This window comes from Panicum hallii, chromosome 6 (assembly GCF_002211085.1).
Source record: "Panicum hallii strain FIL2 chromosome 6, PHallii_v3.1, whole genome shotgun sequence".
Taxonomy (NCBI): domain Eukaryota; kingdom Viridiplantae; phylum Streptophyta; class Magnoliopsida; order Poales; family Poaceae; genus Panicum; species Panicum hallii.
Genome location: NC_038047.1, coordinates 35415188 through 35439680, shown reverse-complemented (window position 1 = coordinate 35439680; position 24493 = coordinate 35415188). Strand labels below are relative to the sequence as shown.

The following is a 24493-nucleotide window of genomic DNA, read 5'->3' as shown; positions in this document are numbered from 1 at the left end:
AAACCGACTAGCAAGCTCTATGCTAATTTGATCAATGACCCCAATATATATTGCTCTTCTAAAGTGGTCATCATTATTTTGGTCATGAACAAACCGAACAGATCTTCCAAAAGGCACATAATTACCCTCCATAGCAGGAACTTGGACACCATGCTTGTTGCAAAATAAAGTGACCCTATCAAGAAATTGATCCCAACCATGATTCCTTAAGTGTTCCATTCTTTTCTTTGCCGCTTTAACAAGTGTGATTGCATTAAGAATATCTTGCTCCCTTCTTTGCAAACACTCTGACAAATCATTTGTGTATCCAAGAATAGTAAACATTAAGTGTAAACAAAAAACAAAGTCAAATGACTCAAATGCACCAAGCATGGTATGTATCTTTGTCCAATCAGCTCTAACAGTAGTATCCTCTCCAAGAGTGAAAAGAACTTCACGGATTATAGGATACATAGCAATGATGTTGCATACAGCCTTGTAATGAGAGCTCCACCGAGTGTCACCGGGCCTAGCCAACCCCATCTCTTAATTTAATCCACTTCCAGTTTCAAGTTCACCACAATCAAGTGCTCTCATGAGATTCTCAATCCTAGCATCTCGAAGCATGCCATGACGCTTACAAGAGACTCCAACAATATTCAGCAAGAGAGACACTTGATCAAAAAACCAAACACAGTCATTATTTCCCTTGGCAACAGCAACAACAACTAGTTGGAGTTGATGTGCAAAGCAATGGATATAATAAGCAGAAGGTGACTCTTGCATAATCAATGTTTTCAGCCCTTTAATATCTCCTCTCATGTTGCTAGCCCCATCATAACCTTGACCACGAATTCGTGTCAATGTCAAGCCATGACTAACAAGTAAAGCTTCAATTGCATCTTTAAGTGACAAAGAGGTAGTATCATCTATATGAACAACTCCAAGAAAGTGCTCACATGGCCTTCCCAATGCATCAACATAACGCAAGCAAAGAGCTAGTTGTTCTTTATGTGATATGTCACTACACTCATCTGCTAAAATTGCAAAGGGCTCTTCACGAAGTTCTCCAATTATTTTCTTTCTAGTTTCTATGGCACAACACTGAATAATCTGCTTTTGTATCATTGGGCTAGTCAAAGTGCAATTACTTGGAGCATTGTTTAGAACATACTTGTTCACCTCTTCACTATGTGCAACAACAAATTTCAAAAGTTCAATGAAGTTACCTCTATTGCTAGACTCTGCACTTTCATCATGTCCACGGAATGCTAATCCTTGATGCAAAAGAAACTTCAAACATCGAAGTGAATAAGTCAGCCTTTTCTTATAGAGATGACGATCCTCAGCACTCCACTTCTCAATTTTATCATCAATTGTTGCATCAGGATTCAAAAAACCAAGGTATTTCTCTTGGGCTGCCTTATGTGCCTTAGAACGTGCATGTTTCAAAAGTGCATTCTCTCCTATATTCCAGTTTTTCCAACCTTTCACAGTAAATGCAGCAGTCCCCTTTCCCTTACTTTCTTTATTTTTGAACAAGTAGCATGCAAAGCAAAACACAGCATCTTTGTTGACACTATATTCAACCCACGGAAAATTATGAAACCACACAAAATTGAAATGACGTTCTCTATCTCCAATCCACCTTTTCGGGAACTTATGTGCATATGGCTGAAATGGACCTCTAAGAATATATGCTCTTCGAATTGCATCATGATCATTAGCATGGTAACTTGCAATGGGTTGTCTTTTACCTGGATCATTTGGAAGACGACTCACATCATAAGTTGGTGGAGCCAATGGTGGTAGCGGTGGTGGCGGTGGAGGTGGCATAGGATTCACAATTTCTTCAATTACTCTCTCTTCCACTTGCTCTTGAGTTGCCTCCGGAGGTGGTGGTGGTGGAGGTGGCATAGAATTCACATTTTCTTCAATTACTCTCTCTTGTTCTTGAGTTGCTTCCGGAGGTGGCATAGGATTCACATTTTGCCTCTTTGCTGCATGCTTTCGAAAAAGAGATGCAATATCTCCATCCCTCTTCACAATTCAATAACTCTACAATCAAATGTCAAAATTCATAGTGCATCAGCCATCAAGCCGTTATACTAATTAAAAAAGGCCACATCATGTTATAAATTAAGCAATCAAACTATTGGAATCGAAGTTAGGGTTTAGCACTCACAGTACAAACCTTGGGAACTTGGAATTGGGGCTGCAGCGTGGTCCTCACTCCTGTCACAACAAAGATCCACCTCCCCTGGCTGAGCACATCAAGAAAATAACCATCAATTCTTATCAATTCCTCCTACTCGTCTAACCCTAACAAGGGGAAAATTTTAGATCAGAAGAGAAAGGGAAATCGGAAGAGGAAGGCAGTAGGAAGGGAAGAGGAAGAGGGGGCTTACCGGCAGTCGGCGGAGCTTCGGCGCTGGCGGTGGAGTGGAGGAGTAGAGGACGGACGACGGAGGCTGGAGCCCAAGGGCGGAGCAGCACCGTCGCGGCGTCGCGGTCGCCTTCTCCTCTGCTTCTTGCGTCGCACGACTGCGGGCTCAGGAAAAACAGAGGATGGGGCGCTTGGCCAGTGGCCTGTCTGCCTGGGCTAGAATGGCTGGGGTGGTCCTTGGTGGGCTGGGCCTTAGGGTATGCCGCGGCCCACCTGGACCACCCTGCAGCTCCGCCACTGGTTGTAAGTATCTGACTTATACTGTATAATTGAAAAAAAAAGAAGCTGCTCTTCGTAACCACGAGCTAACCTTGCAGTCCATAATGGCTTATTTTTTAGATAGAGGTGGAGGTGGTAAAGGGTCTAAGAGTTTATTTAAAGATCAGGTAAAAAAATCGGTCTCATATTTTATAAATTTTGAGCAAGAATATATAAGGATGGAACTGGATTGTAATAGGATAAGACTATGATCTAAGAAATATAGTCCCATTAGCTCAATGGGACTAACAAATTTGTGAGACTATATTTGTACGATTTCTAGATCCTATGGATGGAGTTCAATTTACATACAAGACAATCCAAATTGCAGTCAAGACAACCAAGAAAATTTAGACAAAGTGTAGCAGAAATCAGTCGACTGGATGAACGGACGGCTTAGAATTACAATGGATTGGTGCAATGCACAATTGCAACGACGATCAAGTTAAGAGAAGTCTTCAGCATCGGATGACCTGGTCCTCAAGCATCAGATGATCCGACGAATCATGGTTTGATTATCCAGAGAGCATGTTAAGTGACATAAGATTTTGGAGAAAAATCTTCAGCGCTGGATGAACCGACGGGTGTCGGTGCAATGCAAAAGCTGGCATGGCAGCGAGGGGCCAACAGCTATGTGGCTAAAAGAGGGTGACCGGATGAACCGACTCCCACCTAGATAGAGCGTCGGTTCATCTGACACTACTGGTTCTTTTTCTGGCCGTTGGAGCAATGGCTATTTGGAGTTGTTGGGCTATTTATATCCCCCTCTCTCGTCCATTTGAGGTTGCTGGAGTTTAGAGGAAGCTCATTGAAGACATCCTAACCACCATAGTGCTTCGTGATCATATCCATAGGCTTTAGCACAAGGTTTGAGAATATTAGTGCTAGATTAGATCAAAAGAGTGTGAGAAACCAAGGTGCAGCTGCCTTATATGTGCGAGATTGTGGTCACTAAAGACGATCCGGCAACTCGACCAGAATAATGCTTCCTTAGAAACCCTGTTCGAGGATGTGCGAGCATCTCCCGTAGGATTGTGGTTTATGGAAAAAAGGAAATAAATAACTGTACTTCCAAACCTAGTACTCTTGAAATAAAAATTGCATGACAAGTAAGAACTATGGCAGTCATTGTTGCTGCTTTGGTCCGTTCTAGGACTAGTACATACCTTTCGTTCTAATCCATGTTTCTAAAGGGTCTCCCGGCCAAATGCATCAAACGAACGTAAAAAATGACACACGTAATAAGAAAGAGGCCACATAGCAAACAAATATAGGAACTTCGCGTGTAACGCATCTAGTGCCATTTGCAATGGTGAAGACTAGCCCCATCCACAAGGTCACCGACGACAACCAACGGGACGCCACCGACTGGAGCATCTTCGGCCGGCTTTGCACACACCGGCCTTCATCTACGAAGGCTTCCTTCCCCACGGCACGCCGGTAACGACAACACGGTCTCTGTCCCACGGATGTTCTCTCCACAGCGTCAGGGCGACGAAGGCCTCGTTGAGTCGTCGTCCTACAGCTCTCCCAAGGTGGACGTCACCGTGGAGACCGTGGCTACTTCATTCTATATGTCTACTACGGCGGGCTGCTGCTATCCCATGGTGAAGTTAGGGCACCCAACCATGGCGACCGTCCACAAGAAGTTCGCGGACGCCAACCTCATCCGCTGTCTAGGTCGGGTACTTCAAGCCGCCTTCCTCTATGTCGGCTTCGTTTGCTACAGCGTCCAGCCACCGTTCGGGCACATCCAGAGACAATCAAGTGAGTCTGGCACCTTGCTTTGCCTGTGCCGTTGGTACACTGCGTCGCAGCTGGTGCACCGTGAGGACGCAGAGGTCGCCGTGCAGATGGTGTGCGCCGCGCAGGGGAGCGGCGACATCATGCTGGTCATGTTCATCACAAAGGCCTCCATTACTTTTGAGAGCTTTCTGTTGTCCATCCGAGCCTGTCGAGCTGTCGTCTCCACTTCGCTTGTTTGACATCTTAACTTGAGGCATAAGGAACAAAACCTAAATATCGAGCCGCCATTATTAGAGGGGAGAAGAAAGAACTAATAGGGCCACTCCGAAGTGAGGTTTATGAATCCCATTGATTCATCACAAAAAGGGGAAAAAATTCTCTGGACTCCGGATCCAGAGCCACCGTATTGGAGCCCCTCACAATCGATATGTGCAGGCCCACCAACGGAAGCCGTGTCCAGGCTCCCGTTTCTCTTGCGGCTCGGTCGTTCTCTAGCCGGCTCGCACATCCGTCCCGCCGTCGCCCCCACCCGTCCATGGCGTTCGCCGCCTCTCCCTTTCCGACGACAAGCTCACCCGTCCCTGCTTGCCGCCGGCGCGTCACCCGTCCGTGGTGGCCGCAAGATCCTCTTCCGTCTCTCCTGACAAGAGCATCAGCGTGGTCGCCTCTCCCATCCCCATCTGCCATCGCGGCTTCTCCCTTCTTCCCTGCCCCTCGCCGCTTCTCCCTTCTTCCCTGCCCTTTCTTCCTTGCTCAGCTAGCGCGCAGGCTGTTTGCCACTGCCTATTCAGGAAGATTCGGTCGCATACAGAGCAGCTAGTTCAGTAGAGGTTGGCGCAAGCATCGGAACGGAGCAAGCTGGTGCGAGATACTTGATGATGCAGCATAGGAACCCGCAGCTGATTGGATTCGTTGCTTGGCTTGGAGCCTGCAGCGGGAGGATGATACGGATCAATTGGTGCACCTGTACCTTCCTTGGAGCTTTACCCTGTAACTTCATTTTCAGAAAACGACTGACTGCTTACTTTTTCTGATCGTTCCCTTTCGAAATAGGCTTAGATTATGCTTGAGCTACAAGTGTCTGATGATGACCTGGGGATTCTCTTCACTCTTTAGCAGTAAGTACTTGATTAGGTCGGAGCGAGAAATTTTTAGAGAAACGCTCACGCTTACACAACGATGAATAGAAGAATTTCATTATTATATACTGGACAAAAGAAGAAAAGAAAACTGAATACAATGACATTGAAGTTGCTTATCATAGACATATGTTCCATACAAAATAATCAGCAAAATTCCAGACAACGCGCGAATATCAAATTAAGCTACTGACAAAACAAATACGCACACAGAACTCAGTGTGTTCACAGCAGGCATGCAAAACAGCTGTATATTATACCATACACAATGTATTGAATTTATTAGAGTAATAAGGAAATTTCAGTGACATGGCTGTCAAATTGTATGTTTGCTCCCGTGTCAAATTGTAATTTCCGCGCAGCCGAAGCATCTTGATCAAGACCAAGCAAAAGACTTGTATATCCTCCTTGCACAATAGTTGGAAAGTTGATCAAGTTATTGGTAGAACTGTTTGGTATTGCCACATTACCACCACTATTGTTCCCAATGTTCCTTGTTTCTTCTTCAACAACATCTGAAATATATTTGCAGCTATTAAAAGATATGAGATGCTGCTAAAAAATAATACATGTAGGAATAAACTAGTACCTTTTTCTTCACGACTTTTCTTTTTCTTCCTTGTATTCTTTTCAACAACATTCTTTGCCAGTTTACTTTTCGGACCTTTTACTACGTGAGGAACTCTAAATGATATTGCACTAGTTTCTGTACCTATAACATGGTCGTTCAAACCAATGAAAGAAACTTCATTTTCTCACATCTTGTTTAATGAATCATCAGCCATCAATTCCAAATTTTCTAATGCCCTCTCCAAATCATCAAGAAGTGGTTCTGATGTTGAACACTTCAATGCAAGAGATATTGCCATTCGAGAGATACATGCAGCACGTGCTTTCAAGTTTTCATTCTGCCTTCCTTTTTTCTCAACATAATATCCTCTTTTTGCATATTTTGTCCATCTGTTTAGTATATATTGAGATAATAAAATGAAAATATTATTCATATTAAATACTTTGAAGGCATGCTTGCACAGTATACCTATAAGAAATGGAAGCTAGTGGTCAGCAATATGTATTACAACTGAAATTATAATTTGATGAGTAGACATACCTATTGATTCAAACTTTCTGCAAGAGCATGTAATGGTCATATCTGCAATGTTCAACACAGTTGTTGCTCCATAATCTCAATGCATATGCGTAACCGTAAATGTCGATGTTGACCCCTTAGTCTGTAGCAACTTACAAGAATATTCATGCTATTTTTTAAATTCTGTTTCGAACTCTAAATACATCCTCCTAGTATATGATTCTAAGGCGGACTTTAACAATGGTAATTCTGGAACATAAATAACTGGCACCTTTGAAAGTGATTTAAAATCTTCATCCAACTCATTTTCACGTAGAGAAGCAGAAACCTTGAGTTCAGAAAGGCCTAATTTTCTACGAAATCTTTTCTTAAAGATATTATTCATACCTTCACTCTTTTGAGTTGTGGTCATATCAGCTGCAAAAGAGTTACGATAAACAGCAGCCCACTTTCTTCTCAAATCATATACATTTAGCATCCACGAGTTCTCTTCCAATCCATATATCGTCAACAAATCATTCCACTTCTTTGTGAAATACTCCTCTGATCTATCTTCATAGACACATCTTTTAAAAGTATATAGAAACTCAGGATGCTTATGAATTACATGACCAAGATGTTTAGCAGCATTAAGATAGATGTGCCACAAACAAAGCCCGGTGACATGTATTTGGGAATACATAAGCAATTGCTTCTGCCATGGCTGCATCTGGTCAGTGAAAATTGTGCTTGGATGCTTGCCTGACATTGCAGTCAAAAAGGTTTGGAACAGCCAAATAAATGATTCAATAGTTTTATTAAACAACAACGCTGCCCCAAAAATTATTGTTTGCTTGTGATGGTTAGTTCCAAGGAGCGGAGCAAAAGGCATTTAAAACTTATTTGTCTGAAATGTGGTGTCAAACGATACTGCATCTCCAAAGCATGCGTAATCCATGATGGACTGACCATCGGCCCAAAAGAAATCAGCTATCCTTCCATCGTGCTTATCAATTTTCATGGCATAAAAAAATGCAGGATCCTCTGTCTGCTTGTTCTTCAAGTATTCCAACAATATTTGTGCATCATTGGATTCTAGGTACTTCTTCCGCTCGCAACCAATCTTATTATTGCAATCCATCTGTAAGAAGGGAACTTTATCAGCACCACCGTAAAACTGCTTCATGAACTGATAAACTTGAGTTGGCTTCATCTCTGTTTCCCGTATTTGAGCAATCAGGTGTCTGTCTGCATCTATAACCTGTCGTTGTGATCTCAGCATGTGCTTCTTTTTTAGTGTCGCTAAAGTATGATTGTGATTAAGTTTAACCTTTTGCACTGTCCAAATTCCCTCTCTGCTGACAGTAAACTTTATAAGAGCTTTGCAATCCGTCCTTGGAGTGGCATGTGATGATCCTGTTTCTGCATGTCCTTGGCTGCTACAAACTATAACTCTATTGTATATAGTTTTATCTGCTCGACGCTTTATATCACTCTTTCTAATGCTGAACCCAACTGTACCAGCATAGGTATTGTACATCTCATAAGCATCGTTCTCGGACGCAAAAGATATTCCGACTTCAGAAACGATCACATGTGGTCCATCTTTATCAACAACCTATTGTAAAAATATGCTTAGAATAAAAGATACATTATTATAATATAATTTAATTTATTACAATACCGTGTTGTCATTGCTTTAAGTGTTTGCGTTGACAGACAACGATGATGCGTGCGGATCTGCCACTTGTTCCATTGTGATGGAATCATTGTTCATTGTCATCTATCATATATATGCCGTATGAGATCGATAGTAATTAGAATACGATTGTAATTACAATACGTGTAAAAAGGAGTGCCATCTACCTGTGTTATCTGCTGCTCCTCGGTTGCTACGGAGTTTTCATGGCCTCCTTCCTCCATTGTTGCGGCGCGAGTCAAGACGCCAAACCAAGTCTAGAAACGGTGGAGAGGTCGAAGCACAAGAGAACAGGAGGAGGATCTCCGATCCGGGGCGATCTGATCGGTAAATCACGTGGGCGAGGCCGAACGCCGAAGTCAGCGAGGCGATCCGATCGGTGGCAGCACCTTGGTGCCTTCTGTTCCAACACCACGCCGTCGCATCTACTAAAATCACGGAACCTACCCTGCATAGCCTGCATCGTTTCCTTTGGGACGGATGTGCGAGCTGGCTGGAGAACGACCGAGCCGCAAGAGAAACGGGAGCCTGAACGCGGATTCTGTTGGTGGGCCTGCACATATCGATTGTGAGGGGCTCCAATACGGTGGCTCTGGATCGGAAGTCCAGAGAATTTTTTCCCCAAAATGAACCCAAAGAAAAGCAGAATTCTGATGAACTATTAATACCCGGCTGGCCCTAGCTAGAGTCGGCAGGGCAAAGCTCTTGCTGGAAGCTCTTGCCGCGTTTCGCCTACATCTAGAGTAGTCCGATTAGGTCCAACAAGCACTACACCGGAATCGAATTGCCTGGACGGTCCGAGTTTGAACCACCAAGAAACATAATGTTATCTTGGTGGTGCTTGTTAACAGCCAAAAACATAATTCTATGGCAGATTTTGAAAACAGCCAAAAAAATTATAACTGCCTTGGCGATTTCTGCCAAGGAAAGTGTGCATTTCCTTTCCCGTTTCGTTGAAGCGTCAAGGAAAGTAGATATGGCATATTAGATTGGAACAATTAAGTTTATATTTAGTTTTGTCGAAACAAAACACATCTTAGTTCTGCAATTATTTTTAAAAGTGGCATGCGATAGACTAACTTCTTGATGGCGTGTACACATGGATTTCGCACAACATATATCTTATCCTCCCTAGCACCAATCGACATATGCTTGCAATCTCGGGACGACCAACGCCAAATAAAAAGATGTGAAAGGAGAGGGCGTTATGCACATGCGTGGTTCTCATTAGATATTTGTACCATAGTGTGAGATCATAATGGAAAGTCATGCATGGCCAATTTATCAATAAATTTAGGCATGCCGATTTTTTAGCATTCAACCAAATAAATACTTAAAATTTATAGGCTTACCCATATTTTAGCATGGCACAGGCTCTATATCTCCATGTGCGTGCGAAGGTAGCGGGCTAGCAGCGCGATTAGCCTAACTACGGCCCAAATGTGGCCCATATGTGGTCCATGTAAATTGTTTTTTCATTTTTCTTTCTTTTTTCCTACTGATCCGAATAGGCACTTCAACGCCCAATGATAGTCGACTGATCCGATTTTTCACCCTAGAGTGTGCATGCATGCATGGATTAGTATATTTACCACCATGCCAATCTGTTTCCATTGATTGCATCTCTTGATAACTTTGTAAGGTTGTTGACGGCACCGGTGATGGTATCTTGGGTTACGTCCTCCATGGCTTTCGAATTTCAGATTTACTCGACGCCAAGCGGCTTATTTTATATATTCATCAGTCAAATTTGTGAATGCTCTACTCAAATACAAAACGCCTGCTCGAGTAAAAAAAAAATGTTATGCTCAAGAAAAAGAATACATCAGAATGCTGCGCAGAAGACAAAAAATGTTCCACTCAAGAAAAAATTTTCGGCAGTTGAATTCTTGAATATTCCACTTAAGAAGAAGAAATATTATGACTTCATGAGAAAAATGTTTTAGTTCGAACAAGGATGTTAAGGAAGTTGATTTGAAAAGTTTACAATACAGATTGAATGATCTTGGTCAATAAATAAACAAAATGATTTACGGCTAAATTGGCATTATGTGACGATGCATTTTTATCATAGAGACCATAGAATATTTGTTACTACTAGCATAGATGCACGTACGACACGCATGTGATTTAAAAAATATAATTAGATTTAAATTTAAAAATGCATTGAAGTATATATTAATTCAATTAATATTTAAATTAAATCTCAAAAATATGTACCATGATAATAGATGTCACCACTATCTCGTAGCTTAGGCCGATACGAACCTATTGCAACAGGAACGGAGCTAAAATAATTAAGCATTTGAAATTTAGAGAGATAGGAATAGGGGTTTAAATGTTATTAGCTCTATACTTCGGAGGTTAGCAGGAGGTTTATCTTTGGACCTAAACATGGCAGGTTTGATCAGTAACTGAAACTCTCAATTTCAGATTAACCCGACATGTTCAGAGTGATTTTTAATCAAGTTAGAGGCAGAATTTGAAGATGTGCCTGAAACAAAAGTTGTAGACATTTGTCAAAACTACAACTTTTATTTTGGGATATTTCATTTTTTGGTAATGAAATCTGGAGAACCGAGGGCCGCAAGTTTTTATTTCAGAGGGTGTAAACGCAGATTCAGTAAATTCAGAATGCTACAGTTCACCGCGTCCATATCTTCTTCCTCGAGCAGCCAGGTGAATTCGCGGGCAAATTTAAGGTACTCCACGCGTCAATTTCGCAGCTTGTCCACGTCCAAGCAAGCAACCAGGAGGTGGCTCAAGGATGGCGGTAAGAATTTCCCTGGGTCAATCCGTTCACTTTCGTGTCAGTTCATCCCCCACGCGCCGAGTTCATCTTCTCGCTAGAATTCGTCGTCCTCGCTTAATCCGTGCTCAATTCCTCGCGCACACAGCCTGACCACACCATCAGCGATCCGTTTGAGCCCTTCCCGAGGCGAGCCGCCCACTACCGCCGCCGGTCGCTGTTGCCCCTATCTTCTGTCCGCCGCCGTGCCGTGCCAATCGAGGAGGTGCGCAGGTGAGTGGGGCTCTCCCGGTGAGAAAAAAGGCTACTTTCTGGTAGAAAACTTCTCTAACTCGCAGTTTTTACGGATCTATTCTTCCTTCAATGTAACAGGTACGACAGATCTGATATAGTTGAGAAATATTTTTAACTATTTTTGATCTAGTATACATCATCCTGCTCTTCTTGGACGAAAAAACACACCATAGTGCGTTTCTAAAGGCATTCAAGATCAAGTAAAGTTTTTCATTGTAGCCAGGTTTATGACGACGGAGTTTAGTCAATTTTATGATGATAGCAAAATATACTAATTTATTATAAATTAATGTTTGTGGTGGCGCCGCATGGATAGGAATTTGATGTGCCGCTAGCACAGCGATATCGTTTGACAATTTTCCATGGCAGCTGTCGCCCATATGGCAGCCCGTCTTTTTGGCCAACAAAATATAAAACTTAAATGTACACAAAAAAAGGACATACAAAGAGAGCACTTGTTAGTTCATCGAATATATAAAATATATAAAAATCTCATTCCCAAGTCATAAGGTGTGAAATTCAGCAAATTTCCTCCATGAAATCTGGCCACAAATAAATAGAACAGATCCTTTCTTTTGAACTCAAAGTCAGAATGTATTTGGTTCAACCTTCAAGTTCTCTGGATATCTTATACTACGTGAGCATTATTTTAATTTTATTCTATGCAAACTATAAGTTTCATGCTTCTTGGATTGGATGAGATGTACCGAAAATCTACCAAGAGAAAACAAGCCCGACCAATTGTAACCATTTACTCTACCTGTTAGAACCATTCTTACCAAGTTGAGTATAAGATATGCCATGCCATGAACCTGTATAAAGCTTGATCACGTAGCCTCAGCAGGGCAAACAAGAGCAGTGATCTAAGCATACTACATTCCAATGGCGCCAACGTCCTTGCAAGCCCAACCCAATTTTCTGTCTGAAATATTAAGACGCACAGGAGCTTTTAAAAAAATTGTTCTTCTTCCTCACGAATTTAGCCCTGCGCAGGGGAAGTCCTGGTTGCCCAGGAATCCTCTGTAGCCTGTACTTGAACACCTTCGAACCTGGCCGGCCTTCTCTCCAGCAGTCCACCACACGATACAGCCCATCGTACGTCAACGTCGAGATCTCCTTGGCCCTCGAATGGCTGCCTTCCTCTCTGTTCTGACCCTTGAAGCCATGGATCACCCGGACAGGGGTCTTCCTCTCGATGCAGTTCCACAAGGCAAAGGTTCCCATGCCCAAGATTCTGGTCTCCGCCACCCTTGCCGCCGGAGCCTGTGTAGATCAGCCCACCTGTGCAAGACAGTTCGTCAGGGTATCCTCCGGAGGCGACCACGCTTATCGCGATCAGCACGCCGGTTTCATCTCTGGTGGTGTCGATGCCTCCCTGCTACGGGCGGTGGAGGCCGACGAGGGCCAGCTCAACCCTGTACAGAAACTCGTCGCCGACCTCAACTCCGGGAACGTCTCCGACGACGGGCCCGAGCTTAGTGAATCCTGGCAGTTTCCTGATCAGTTTATCGGCTGCGAGGTCGATCCTCCTGACCTTCAGCGAACGCTGCCCCACGGCTTGCACAATGGCCCTGCAGATAGACTAGAACCTACTGCACACCATCTTGACTTTGCTCCTGGCATCTGCATCCGCATCCGCATCCGCAATTCCAATTCCGCACTCGCTCGCTTGTTTCAAAACGAGCGAGCGGTCGGACCCGCACCATTCGCTAATCTATCACGCGCCACGAAGCGTGCGACGCGACAGCCGCGAGCTGTCTCCAGCCACCACGTGACCGCCCAGGTATTTAGTTGTCTTCTCTTTGTCATTTTTTTCCATCACGTTCTACAAGTGCTATCATTTCTTTTCCTTTTCAGGTTTCCCTTTTCACGTTCTATTATGCTGAAGTTCTCTTGACAATCTTTTTATAGAAATCGTACTAAAAAAGTATATCGAGGACGATTTGTATTCAGGAGTTATACGATGAACTTGTGCGTAAAAAGATTGTGCGAGAAATCTTTCCGATAAAGCTAAAAAAAGATATCCTCTACAAATTATTTGAAAAAACTATGCATTAAAATTGTACGTATCTTAAAAGTTGTGCTAAAAATTATTTTTCAAAGAGTTGTTAAAAAAGAATTATATGTAAAAGTTGTGTGTATCGTAAAAGTTATGATGCAAATTTATTTCTGAGAAGATGTGTAAAAAGCTATGCGTAAAATTTATACTTAGAAGTTATATAACTTTTCAAAACAAAAAGTTGCGGAGAAATTTTTTTCCAAAAAAAGGAAATATATCAGCTGTCGGGACATCGCGCGCCGGAAGCGCTCCTAGCGCGCGCTGGCTGATTACCCCATCTGCATCTTGGGGTCCATGTTCAAAGTTTCCTTCTCGAGCAGCTAGTGCCTTGAAAATGGCATCATCTTCCAAGTTGGAGTCCTCCTTGTTGGCATCTGGTTTCTCCATGGTAACCAATACGCACGCAGCGGCGATACTGGCCAGAAGATGAGCTTGACCTTTTACATTCACCTTCTTCTTGGGACCGAAGTAGTCGCTAACTGTGGCGGCCTCCTTTCCCTTTATCCAGGGGCTCTTGTCTGAAGACATGGGATCCTGCATAGCTGGATCTTTCTTGAACTCATCAGTGTCCTCAATGCCATTCGTAGTGTGTCTTCCAAGTTCACTCTCCTCCTCTGTTTCATTGGAGAAGGGAGTAGATTTCTGAATCAATTTGGGAGGCTTCACTGATTTCCGAGGTGTAAACATGACTTTCTTCCTCGTCATGGCACCTTCGTCAGAAATTCCAGCTGCAACACCCGAACACGCCGTGTCCGCCGTAGTAGCACATTCAGCTTCAGACACCCTCTCTTCCCTTAGATGCTCTTTGGGAAGATCTTGAGCCAAAGATTCAGCACCAACATTGCAGGAACTCCCACTAGTCGCTGGCTCGCTGCTATGCTACGGCTACCCCCGGTGGCAGCAGCGGCGTGCCTGGTTGGCACGTGGCGCCTGGCGGTGCGACTCCACCCGACGATGGAGCCAGGTCCGGTCCGAGCAACGGCGTGAGATCCGACTGCCACTGTTCCATCTCTACTTGCCTTGCCAATTGTTGCCATGGTGATCTTTCGCGGTAACGATGGTTGCCCCAATTTTTCCAGTTCCGAGCTACTGGCTGTCTGCTCTGAACAAACACGCCAAGCACGTAGAGATGGAGGACGGACGGGTTGAACGAAATGTTTGGAGGACGGACGGGTTCACGGTACATGGAAAACAAGTGCGTGCACCTACCAAACAGTGATCGAAGCAGTAAAAGTGTTTAAGGTGGCCTTGCACGGCCAATGCAAATGCAGCTCGATATGCACGTATGGGCCAATTAGTCGGAGTCCACATGCTCCATGCACTCGTACATGGGTACCTGCCGCTCAGCTGAATTATGTTCCTTGTGATGAAACTACTCCATTTGGTTTAGTCTCCAACTTAGCACGTATGGTCATATTTAAAGCCTTTTTTTTTCTCAGTGCGAGGTGAAAACCAATCACGTGGTATGATCTGTTGAAAGTGCTTATGTGACCTTTTGCCATGTGAAAATAAATCAGTTCTGTACGAGCTCAGTTTCTTTATTACTGTTGTTAGTCCTCGACTTAGCAAACCACTCCTCGCAACAAACGCCATCACTTCAATTTTCCGCAACAGATCATATACAAGCAACCGACCATCCACCGTCAGAACCACGCCCGGAAGAACATTTCCAAGAGAACTGTCATGCGGACTCCCATGAGATGATCACACTAAGGAACAGCTATTCGGAGCGCATGTTTACGCTGTGCCCTGCAGCAGCTCCTGCACAGCCTGACCAAGGCTGGGCTCGCTCCTGATGCTCTCGATCCACCTCGCGCTGATCCGCACCCTCTCGAGGCTCTGATTCAGCGCTCTCTGGAACGACGGCTTGATGCGGCAGGCAAAGAACTCGGAAACCTCAGCAGCTTTCTCCTCAGAGGTGAACTGACCATGCACAACAGACACGTTAACAAAATGGGTAACGTTACTAACTGGATGATACAGTGGGAAGAATAGCAAAGACAAATGTTCTCCAGTTTATACCGGTGAAACAATATAGTTGATGAAATCAGATATGAGCGAGCTCGATTTCCACGTCTTCAATACATGATCCCAGTTTGTCTGTAATTGGGCACATACCAGCATGTTTTCAATTAGAGTGGCCAAAGATAATAAGACTTTGAAAAAAAACCTTCTACAGTGCCATCTAATGCAACCAGTATTGCGTTGCCAAATGCCAGATGAACAAAACCGCAACAATTTCACTAATGCAGTGGATTTCTAATAGGCCCTGTCTCTTTAATTCATTAATCATGAATCAGCACTGAACTTTGATACATGCATCACACAATCTATGATAGGCCACACCAATTTCTCAAGAGAGCATATGCAAAGCTTTAAATGTATCCGAAATATGTGCATACCTTATCAGATATTATCATAAAAAACGTGGTTTGGAAGTTCTACAACTATAACATACCTTCAGCCAGGTCCATGCAACTTCACGTCCTTCTAAGCTAATGCCACCAAGGATATAGTACGAATCTTGATTCCGTACCTAATAAGCAAGCAACACATTAGATTCGGGTTATATACATAAAATTGTGCCACTCTCCTGTGTATTTGCCAAAAAAAATTCAGCTGTACATGAAAACAACTGGACCAACGGCTCAACTATAAAAGCTGGAAGTCAAAGAAAAAAAAATAACTCGAACCAGTGCTGGCCTAGTTAGGCCTGATGAAAAGACTTTTAGAAAAAAAATTGCTACAAACTGGGTCCATTAATCTGACGATAATAGCATACTACAGTGCATGGGAAAACAAAGCATTACTGCCTGGTTCAGTTAATCAATTGGTTCTGTAAAAAAGCTACTTCAACCAGTAACTATCTCGAATAATTTTGCAAGATATTGATATGGTAAATAGAAATGGTTTAGAGGTCAACCTCATCAGTAAACATAAAGTTCAATGCCTCCAAAACAATATCCTTATCTGGTGATGAAGACAGGGAGCCTGGAAAAAAAGAGACAACATTTTCAGGATAGCTTATATCATAAATAAAGATCTATGTTGCTGTACAAGCTAGAAAGTCAAAGAAATGTATGCAAACCTAAGACACGTGATTTCTCCTGTGGTTCAGCTGCTTCTCTGTAGATTTTGAGGAGAGCATCATAACCGGATCTGTTTGAGGTACTAACAGTCCTCATCACAGCAAGGTATGCAGCCTGAAGAATATAACATATTAGACATCAAAGGGTTCTGCAAAGGTATGTAAGGAAAAACAGTAAAGCCTATGACCTTTCTAGTATCTGGTGGAAGAAGGTAAGTTTTGCGGTCTTCCAAGAAGATATGGAAACGCCGAACTCCTTCATTTATAGTTTCATTATGACCGAGTCTGACCAGGGCAATCAAGAGCAGTGATCTAAGCATGACATCAAGATGGCTCTCTCCATCCTTGGGGTCCCAGCCTAATTTTCTGAAATGTTAGGTATACGAAGCCTTTTAATACTGTCACAAGGGAACAGAAATAATTTTTGTATTAACAGAAATTAACACAATGCTAGTACTTTTCACATCCACAAGGATAAACATGAGTAGGATACTCTTAAATAAAGATGGTGAAAACAAGTAAAATATGAAATTGTTGGCATACATGGCAGCTGGCTGAAGAAGGTTGATCAAAAGCTGCTTGATATCTTTGTTCAAGTCAGGAGTAGAGTCAACTGATATTTTGGAAATGCTTAAGCATACCTGGAAACAAAGACAATACATGTAGCTAACTCGATTAGAGATACAAGGTTTAAGAATAATCCACCGGAGGTGCAAGATTTACTTACAGAGGTTACATGTGAAAGTACAGTGTAATCAGACTCATCATGATAAGCATTCAGCAGTCGCAGCAATGATGTCAGTGTTTGCTTGCGAGCAACAGAAAGGGCATATGAATCTTCCACAATACCTGCAAGAATAACACGCCTCCTTGTCAGCATAAAAACCTTAAAAAGTACACAATAGTGCTAAAATTTGTGGGATCTATACCAATCTTATCCATTAACGAGAGCTTCTTGGCTTTGATGGCATTTACAAGTCCAGCTGCAAGTTCATCATCATACTTCACTCTGTAGAATCCAGTTTGATCAATGTTCAATTTGATCCAAATGTTTTTGTCTCCATCAGAACTTTGAGAGGCAGTGAATTCTTTAATATGAATCTTATCAGTTTTGCCTTTCAATAAGAACTTCTTCTGTGCATCATACGAGCCACAGCAAGATGTTATAGGAACAATCCACATGCCAGTACCAGAGGATCCGTCAGACAGAAACTGTGCCTGTCAGGAAAAAAAAAATAATTTAGCAACAACCTTCCAGTATAATGAAAATATCAAGGTGGACAAGTAGATGTATTTCGCTAGCTGATGTCATAAAGATTGGCTTCCTTCTGAGACATTACATCACAGCCAAGATAACAAAAATGTTGCAAGGTCAAATGACTGAAAATACTGATGTACCTTAATGGCTTCACAGTGTGCTCTACATACTTACGATTGAAAAATAAGGGAAAGAGAAGCAAACACTTAGATTAGCCTCATACAATATTATCAACTCAGCCTAGCTCGGTTGTGGTGTAGATGTACACCAAGACATCGAGATTGACAATAAGGCAAACTTGGGTGCATATTTATTCTTTATTATAAAACTGCATAGTTCCTCCTAGGTTGATCCAGTTTTTTTTTTTTTTATCATAATACAGTTGTTTGAAGCCAATATTGTTCTGAATTTCAGCTTAGGGGTAGGTTGAATGCTCTCTCCTTAAGAAACTATTTGATGGCCCAAAAACTACAACCAAGAAAACAGAGGTCCCAAAAACAAAAGGACACCAACAACTAAGGCACAGTAAACAAAATAGAAAAAAAAAACTAACAAGCTATATCCATAACATGTATTGATCTCTCCATGTATATTACTGAAGACATGTGAAAGTGAAAGATCTGTCAACAAACCTGTTCAAGTTCCAAATCATGTCCATTAAGTTTTGCATAAATAACAGGATATCCTTGTTGCTTAGTCCATGTGGTCATCAAATCCTTAACGGGCTCCCCAGATTCCTTCTCAAGAACAGCCCATAAGTCTTCAGTCTTAGCATTTGAGTAAGCATACTTCTTTATATATGAAGCCAAAGCTTTCTGAAACAGTAAACATTTGCAAAAAAGTTGGTACCAGTACCAGCAGAATAAAAGTAGGAACACAGATTTGTTAAGATTTCACAGAATAGATAGTGACAAGTAGCCTTGTAATTCACCGGTTAATAAATAAAAGGAATATATAACAAAGGATAAAGATCCAATGTTAGCAAAGATACAAAAATAGGATAGAACTAGCACAGCTATTGGTCAGCAGGTGCACCAGGAAGAATTTTAACATGTTCATCATTAGCATCAGAGTGATAATTATGATTCCCTTGAGAAATTTGGTTTTCAGATTTGTCAGGATACCATTAGTTAAGATGCACAACACAGAATAGATGGTGATAAGTAGTCTTGTAGTTATCAGGTTAATAATAAAAGGAAATATATAGCAAAGGATAAGATCCAATGTTGGAACTAGCAAAGATACAAGAATAGGATAGAACTCGTAGGAGAAAGAAAGAAAGAGCATCAAACCTGAAAACGCTCTGCACCAAGGTAACTCTGTAGCATACGAATAACAGAAGCTCCCTTGTCATAGCTTATGGAATCAAAAATTGCATCAATTTCACTGGCATGATTTATTTCAACCTGAACAAACAAGAAAACAATTGGTTTAAGTAAATACAAGTCACCAACAACTCAGACAAATGTGGACATGGTAATGCTGTGAAGTAAAAAACAATAAGGAATGATGGACAATATATATGAACATTGCTCAATTCCTCTAAATAATGAGTTAATAAGCAGCTCGCATCGGAGCTGGCAGCTCTTCCAAGACTGGGGGGCACCAAATCTAGCAGGCAGAAACAAATCCAAAATGGTAGATGGGACAGAAGGTGGTCTGGGAAGAAGATAGCACAGGATATTGTGGTGGTACTGCCAGAGATGAAAACGGCGCCACTGAAGAAGACGGCAGTAGTGGAGAGATGAGAAAAACAGCTGGGGTATACTCTCAGATGTTACCTAGATCTGGACGCACTATTCCATTGCTATTAGGCAATGTTCAAAAAAGCGCTAGGCGGTATCTGGGCGGAGACCCACCGCCTAGAGCCTAAGCGAACCTAGGCGAGCCTAGGCGTTTCAAGGCGTTTTTCTAGGCGTTAGCACATACACACATATACATATATATATTTTGTTATACACATACAAGTATCTCTAAAAGAAAAAGAAAAATAAGAAGCTGATGGGCCTAACTTTGGAAAAAGCCCATTAAAACAGCCCAACCCACCTCCCAGCCTCCCCCTTATCCACTCACCCTAGGATCTAATCTACCGTCTCCTCTTCCTCCTCCGCCCGCCCGCCCGTCTCCTCTTCATCCTCCTCCGCCCGCCCCCGTCTCCCCTGCCTCCTCCTCCGCCCGCTTGCAGGGGCCTCTTCCTCCTCCGCCCGCCAGCCCCTGCCTCCTCTTCCTCCTCCGCCCGCCCGCCCCTGCTTCCTCTCTGCTCTGCCTCGCCCCCGGGTCGCCGGATCTGCAAGTAGGGACACCGGATCGCCACCTAGGGCCCGCCTACACCCCAAGGCGACATGGTACCCCGGTACCCCTCCTCCCCTGCCGGCGCCAACGAGCTGGCACCGCCTAGGGGTCCGCCTATGCCCTAGGCCAGGCGGGACCCCCTCGCCTAGCGCATAGTCGCACCTAGGCGACCTCCTAGCTTCGCCTTTTTGAACACTGCTATTAGGCATGTGCACAAAAGTCATGCCTGTTGGGCCAACCCTATTTGGCTAGTTCTACATATGCTATACAGCCCAAGTTACACACGTGTATACTGCGTTTAAAATGGATTGGTCAAACAAAAAATATTCTAAATGCAAGAATTATTGAACCTTAATAATATCAAAGGGCAGTAATGATTCTCGCTGGATATGTCAACATAAGTGCTTCTGATCAATCTACTATGTAACATTAAATTTATCTTGTCTGTATTTCCATATCTCTTTAACCCCTAACCCTTCCTTTGGCTTGTGTATTTTTGTGTTTCTTATTCTTGTTTTCTGTGGGTCTCATCTCTAGCCTACCCCAACTTGCTTGGGACAAAAGGCTAAGTTGTTGTTGTTGTTGTTGTTGTATTTCCATATCTCCAGCACAAATATCATGAAGCAACTGTTGTGCAACTAGCAAACTAGCCTTACACAAAATAATAGTAAATGGAAAGCGATCATTTTTATCAACTGGAACTGGGCCTATAAAGAAGAATACCTCGATAGGATGAGACTCGGCAAGTGCATCCAGTCGAAGGCCAGAGGTCGTCTCATCAAGGAATTGCGTCCAGTTATTCCACTCAGGAAACAAAGAATCTACTGCTAAATAGCTTACCTGTTGAAACATAAGACATACTAATAAGGAATTTAAGGTCACAAAGTAATGGGATGTATTATTATAATTGCTCAACAATGGTGCAGAATTTATTACCCAGGAAGCAAAACCCTCATTTAGCCACAAGTGAGTCCACCATTCCATGGTCACAAGATTGCCGAACCATTGGTGAGCCAACTCATGTGCAACAGTTATTGCTACCTAAATAAAGAAAATATTAAGGGCACAAAAAAATATACTATGTGCAACAGCCAATAAAATAAATGAATTTGATCTGAATGTATCCCCAACCTGTTGTTTGTTGGATGCTGATGATAGCAGCTCATCATACAGCAAAGCTGTTTCACGGTAAGTGACTAGCCCATAGTTCTCCATGGCCCCAGCAGCAAAATCCGGAATAGCAATCATATCCAACTTAGGTAGTGGATAAGGAGTGGCAAAATAACTGGGAAGAAAATGCCATTAGTGATTCTGATCCCAGTGCCCATCCATTTACAATTAGAATACAGAAAAAGCCTTCAGCCCATTTGGTTGCAATACTTAGAAATATAAATTTGAAGCTTACTCTTTATATAGATCCAGTGACTTCACAGCAACATCTAGGGCAAACTTTCCTTGATTAGTCTTGCCAACTTGAGTATACACACGAACTTTGGTCCCTAAATAAAATAATAAATTGAAAGAAATGTAAAAGTAGGGAAAGAACAACATTAAGACAGCAGTTTCAAAAATATTTCAAAAAAATGAATAATGAAAACTAATCTTCTACCCTCTGATGTTGAGCTCTCTATGTAATCAAATAAGCCAACAACTATAGCCACAAGGTAAGTTGACATAAGTGGAGATTCCTCATAATAAACAGTCTTTATAGGTCCACTGACTGTCTCCTTAACCACTGGCATGTTGGACAATGCTACCAGGTCAGATGGAACTTCTAGTGTTAGCTTGAACTTAGCCTGAAAATCACATATGCAAAAACAATTAATAAGTAATTTTACATAGCAAATCATATATTTTAAAAACTCTAAAAAGAAGTAGCATTGGAGGGTGTTTTGACCTGTATGAAGACTCAATATAAACTGAATTCACTTGTTTATTCTCACGTTTGGGAATATATCAAAACATTTTTCATGAAATATAAATAGCATGTTAATCACCTTAAATGCAGGGTCATCCCAACATGGAAAGCATCGCCGCGCATCAGCAGCTTCAAACTGTGTAACTGCCATGTTTCTTGACTCCCCATTGCACACATATTTGCTAAAAAAAATGCAACCAGAAAGAAATAAAAGGAGGGGCCATTTTATACAGAAAAATAGTAAGATCATGTGCATTTGGCATTACAGTATTCTCCAAGCACCGGACATATCAATAATTATACAGTGTAGTCTAGTGGACGTGTTAACAGGACAGTGGTTGAGCGCCCAGGGGAGGTGCCATCAACCCTGGTTTGAACCCAGGTTGCTACATGTTGTGTGTCCACGGTCCACCTCACTGAGTAAAATGGTGTCAGTGAAGGCAGTTTCAGCGTGCTTCTTGGCTGCCCCAGGCCACTCCAGTGTTAGTGGGCCCCTCTTTAAGAGCTACCTCACGGGGAATGTCTCTCCCCCTGATCAAGTTTTTTTTATACAATGCTGCTTAAAAGGTTAAAATAAGCCATGGATAAAGGTTCTGGAGATAGTTATGTTCTCTCTCCTAACTTTAACAATCATAAATCTTGGTAGCATGATTAACACGCACAAATTAACTGCATCCTATTTGGGCTACTTATATTTGACTTGTTACATATATCAGCAATATCATAATCACTCAGTCAGCGATGCTATGGTCCATGGAAAGAGACAAGTTAATTTAGGCAAGTTATCTGGTCGGTTAGTATTAGGTAAGGTCAGAGAGTCCTATATGATTTATTTCCTAGTGTCCAAGCTAGCAAGATAACACCTCTTATACAAAGGTAGCCTAGTCCATGTTAGAAGTAAATCAAGCAAGAACTCAGGATAGCCAATTTTGCCCAGATGTTTAGATCAGAGACTCTTCTTAGCAGGAGAAGCCCGATGATTAGAGGGTGATTTGCCCTTGGCATCGATCAGAGCATCTTGCTTACAGGAAAAGCCTGGGATTAGACAGCGATCTGCCTTACCTTACCCCACGTTTGAAGCATGCAAGGAGGAGGTGACCCACAGATAGCGAGCGGACAATACATATACGCTGGAAGAACCAGCACTGGCTGCGAATCCAGTAGACTGTGGATCTGGGTCAACAATACTTGCGGCATTTATCGACAGTGGAATGTAACCAGAGAGGAGGGGCAACAAGTATCCCTGGCTGCATACCCCAGCCAGCAAGCTAGGCGGAGCATAGGTCCTAGAGTGCTGGTGACTACCAGATGGTACAGGTGACATGTTGGGCAGGGTTATCATGATCAGCATCCTGGCTAAATCCTGGTGACCATTTTGTGGATAATAAAGACCATTTTCAGGTAAACAAATAACAGGTGGTAGTTAGTAGAATCATGATCGAATTGCCACATAATGATGGTGATACTATAGATTCCAAGATACAGGTCTCCGCTCCGTACTACCATCCACATAATACGTGTTGAACCCATCCAAATGCCTTGCTCTGTATGCAATTGGCGTGCTGGTGAAGAACCTGTATTGACTGGGCCCAGACACACGTTTTTCGCAGCTCAAACTAACAACCTACATAGCCAACTACCAATAATTGGAGTCCATCTCGACCTCACATACACAAGGAACTAGTAAAAAGCAGCGTACCTCCTGTAGAATCCCCTCATCTGATCGTTGAGAGTCCCGGTGAAGTCCATGGTGAGCACGCCCTCGCCGACGGGCAGCTCCCGGTCGAATCCGATGACCAGGATCTCATCCTCCTCGAACTGTGTCACATCTGTCGGTGCCAAGTCCTGCAACATCCCAAACCATTCCCGATTATAGCAGCAAGACGAGACTCGATCGATCGGCCTAGCGCAGAAGCAGATGAGAAGGGGAACCCGGGCTCGGGCGGGCCTAGTAACTTGCCTGGAATCGGATGGAGGCGCGGTCGACGTCGAGCTCGGCTGCGTTGAGGACGAGGAAGCGGGTGGGCGCGGACACCGCGACGGCGACGGCCGCGGCGCCGGAGAAGTTGCAGGCGGCGAGGTCGGGGCGGATGCGGAGGTCGTAGCGGAGCGGGGCGGCGAAGCGCGGGAGGCGCGCCTGGCCCCGGAACTGCGCCGGCGAGTCCGCCATTCCCAGCGGCGGCGAGGGTACGTCGGGGGGTTTTGTCGGCGGCGGCGGGGCGAACGAGGGATGAGCGGGGCAGTGGTGTGGTGGCGGCGGGGACCACGGTGTCAGTTTTGTCGAGCAGAGGCGAGTTGGGTTTCTTCCGGGCCAGGCTTAGAATATTCTGCGGGCCGTGCTGGGCTTGACTTGGGCCCGGAATTACGGCCGCCGACAGCTGGGCCCATTGTCTAATCAAACGCCATTTGGACCTTTCAATATGAAGAATTTAATACAATTTCAGATTCATGGAGCGCGCGATCAAGGTTTTTGAACAAGGAATTGTGGCGCCCGGTGGT

The 24493-nt window shown here is 43.2% G+C and overlaps 1 protein-coding gene across 1 annotated transcript; it reads right to left on the bottom strand.

The window, feature by feature from the left end:
- Positions 1-14941: 14941 nt before the first annotated feature.
- Positions 14942-24251, bottom strand: LOC112897408 (aminopeptidase M1-B). Its single transcript, XM_025965699.1, has 19 exons — positions 23955-24251; positions 23694-23839; positions 22074-22176; positions 21686-21872; positions 21482-21575; positions 21208-21361; positions 21013-21117; positions 20800-20916; positions 19077-19190; positions 18417-18599; positions 17456-17744; positions 17254-17375; positions 17070-17167; positions 16715-16892; positions 16527-16641; positions 16362-16429; positions 15897-15974; positions 15461-15538; positions 14942-15361 (listed from the first exon to the last, which is right to left on the bottom strand). Exons 1-19 carry the CDS (start codon positions 24162-24164, stop codon positions 15176-15178), a joined length of 2625 nt encoding a protein of 874 aa, XP_025821484.1. The 5' UTR covers positions 24165-24251; the 3' UTR covers positions 14942-15175.
- Positions 24252-24493: the final 242 nt, after the last annotated feature.

Coding starts and splice junctions, on each gene's coding strand:
- LOC112897408 (XM_025965699.1), bottom strand. CDS start 24,164: ATGGCGGACTCGCCGGCGCAGTTCCGGGGCCAGGCGCGCCTCCCGCGC. Junction 21,576..21,685: donor AGAGAGCTCAACATCAGAGG/GTAGAAGATTAG, acceptor TATTTTATTTAG/GGACCAAAGTTCGTGTGTAT. Junction 15,975..16,361: donor ACTTTATGTTTACTGATGAG/GTTGACCTCTAA, acceptor CTTGCTTATTAG/GTACGGAATCAAGATTCGTA.